Raw genomic sequence first — 2468 nt, 5'->3', positions numbered from 1 at the left:
AAAAATATTATATGGAATTCAACGAAAATGAAAATTTGCTTGATAATTCAACTACGCTTGTTGGAGAACAATAAAAACACTACACTCAACAAGCCACCAATAAAACTCAACTGCCTAACCTATAACCAAAGTCTCCTTTTAATTTGTTTTTTTTTTAAAAAAGCGCTTGACAAACTTGCCCCGCATGCCGAAGTTGCCCCGGTCTCCCCTATAGGTTATGTAGTGATCAAATCATTCCAGGCAATCTACACTAATGACATGAAGCAATACTTATTAAAAACAAGCAATGAAGGTGTGCATAGTTTTTCTGCTCGACATTCAATGAGTACTGTAGAAAATTCTTGTTTAAGAGACAGACAGTACAGTACGCTTGGGTATGTACTTACAATTAGATCGAAAAGTAAATTAAGCAACGGAATAAAGTAATAAATTAGTACAGTGCGAAAGAAAGAAAAAAAGAAAAAAAGAAATAATGAATGAATGAATGTTTGATATAAAATAATTCTATGATAAATACACGTAAATATACACAATACTATACTCAGATGTTTTCCAATTTTTGAAATTTACGCTTTACCTAACTGCGTGTTACGTAACTCAAATTATTACTGCACTTTAAACATCTATAGAATAAATTTAGGCAATAATTAAATCTAGAAATTTCAGTAATTTTGTGAACTAACTTTATAAAGTTTAAATTACAATTCATATATGATTCAACTTTACTATTTAAATTTGGCGGTTTTAGTAAGACTTTACGGAAAAAAAATAATTCAAAATATACGTGAGCCATGAAAAAAGTAAAGTTCCGTGGTATTTGTTAATTTACACACAAACGCACACAAAAATACTATGATTAATTTTATAGTAACATAACTATCAATTTACAAAACAAATTTGTTCATGATATTCGCTATTTGATACTGAAATTTCTTAGTTAAATATTATTACATTCTACGTTTAAACATTTACCTCTTTGTAACTGGATGTAGAATTTCGCTGAGAGTTTGCTGGGCATTCTTTTGAAGTTGTATTATACATGCTGAAGATGGCTGAATGATTAAGCATGCCTAAAATAGCGACTTTCAGCACAGCTCTTTGGCAGTGCATTATTGTATATATCCAAAATATAGAGAATACCAATACGTAACGAGCGGGAATATAAACTGAAAAGAAAATTGTTGCAAAAATTTAAACAAATTTAAAAGTATAAATGTTTAAGTAAAGATTATTTAGAATACTTACATATAATTTACAGTTTACGTTATATATCTAATAGCAGATAAGGCCGGCGTTGCTCGGGCATAAAGTAACAATAGCGAAGATTAAGCTTATTACATTACAGCCAATTTCACCCGTTTTCACAGAATACAAGAATTATGTCCCTTCGTTTCCAGATTAATTAAAAGATTTTAGATGGGTCTAAAAATATGTTCGATTTCTCGCAAAGACGCAGTAAATTGCATCTGCGCCTGCAAATCTTGCACGTAGCTTTCTCTTAACATTTCTGTTGTTTTATTGGAAAGATGTTAAAGTACAATTCAAACATTTCACAGTACATAAAAGAAAACATATTCAACATGAAGTATGAAAAAATTGTGAACAGAACAAGCTCACTACTGAAGAAGAAAAAAACATTTTTACGAACTGCGAACTAAATTCCTATTAAACGGCTATCCACAATGAATAATAAATAACTGGGAAAGTAAAATCAACAATAAAAAGCAGGAAAATAAACGAAACAAAGATAAAAACAGAGTAAAATACATATTCTTCCCCTAGATTCGTGACTTCTTTGAACAGATAGATAAAAGTTTCGATAAAATAAATGTAAAACTTGCTCCAACTTATAACTACTTGAAAAAAAATCCGGAAGGCTAAACCTGGCATAAATAAACAACCAAATAAATACTACACTACTGATGTCGATTATAAAATACCTTACACATGAGAACGCACAGTGTACCACAGTGTACCAGTGCACAGCTCCAATGTATACCAAACGTATACATTGGAGAAACAAAACGAAGATTAGGAACAAGATTAACCCGTCGGCACGCGCCTAGTGCCGATTAGGCACCAATCGATTTTTAATTAGTTCGTGTAAAAATTCTAATTGTGTGAAAAATCTGAAAAAATTATTACCTGTCTAATTTTTCTTCAATTTTACGATGCGCAATTCAGTTTTTGCTTAAAGCGTCTCATTATTTTTATTTAATTATTGGTGCCGAATCGGCACTATGGCGCGCGTGATCTCGGATTTCAATTTTCAAATTTCCCGCCAGTCGCTGTTACTAAAAATAGCTGCAGCTACGGCGCGCGCTTCTTCGCTTATAATCGCGTTATTATAAAGCGAATAACTTCTAAAAAACTGAAATTTGACCGAAAATAATTTAATTTCTTTCATTGGTATTTTTTAATCATTTTATAAAGTTTTATGACACCATCACATTTCCCTGAGTGGAAGT

The 2468-nt window shown here is 31.3% G+C and overlaps 1 protein-coding gene across 1 annotated transcript in view; it reads right to left on the bottom strand.

Annotated features, from left to right (window-relative positions):
• Positions 1-1155, bottom strand: part of LOC111637521 (sialin-like) — a 9928-nt gene extending 8773 nt beyond the window's left edge. The window contains exon 1 of the mRNA XM_023383029.1: positions 973-1155. Coding sequence (XP_023238797.1) covers positions 973-1110 — 138 coding nt within the window. The 5' untranslated portion in view covers positions 1111-1155. The remainder of the gene's footprint in view (positions 1-972) is intronic.
• Between the last annotated feature and the right edge of the window lie 1313 nt (positions 1156-2468).

Source organism: Centruroides sculpturatus, unplaced genomic scaffold (assembly GCF_000671375.1).
Source record: "Centruroides sculpturatus isolate CEXI.00-Female unplaced genomic scaffold, Cexi_2.0 scaffold957, whole genome shotgun sequence".
Taxonomy (NCBI): domain Eukaryota; kingdom Metazoa; phylum Arthropoda; class Arachnida; order Scorpiones; family Buthidae; genus Centruroides; species Centruroides sculpturatus.
Note: the sequence above shows the minus strand (reverse complement) of the source record. Positions and strands in the feature narration are given on the sequence as shown.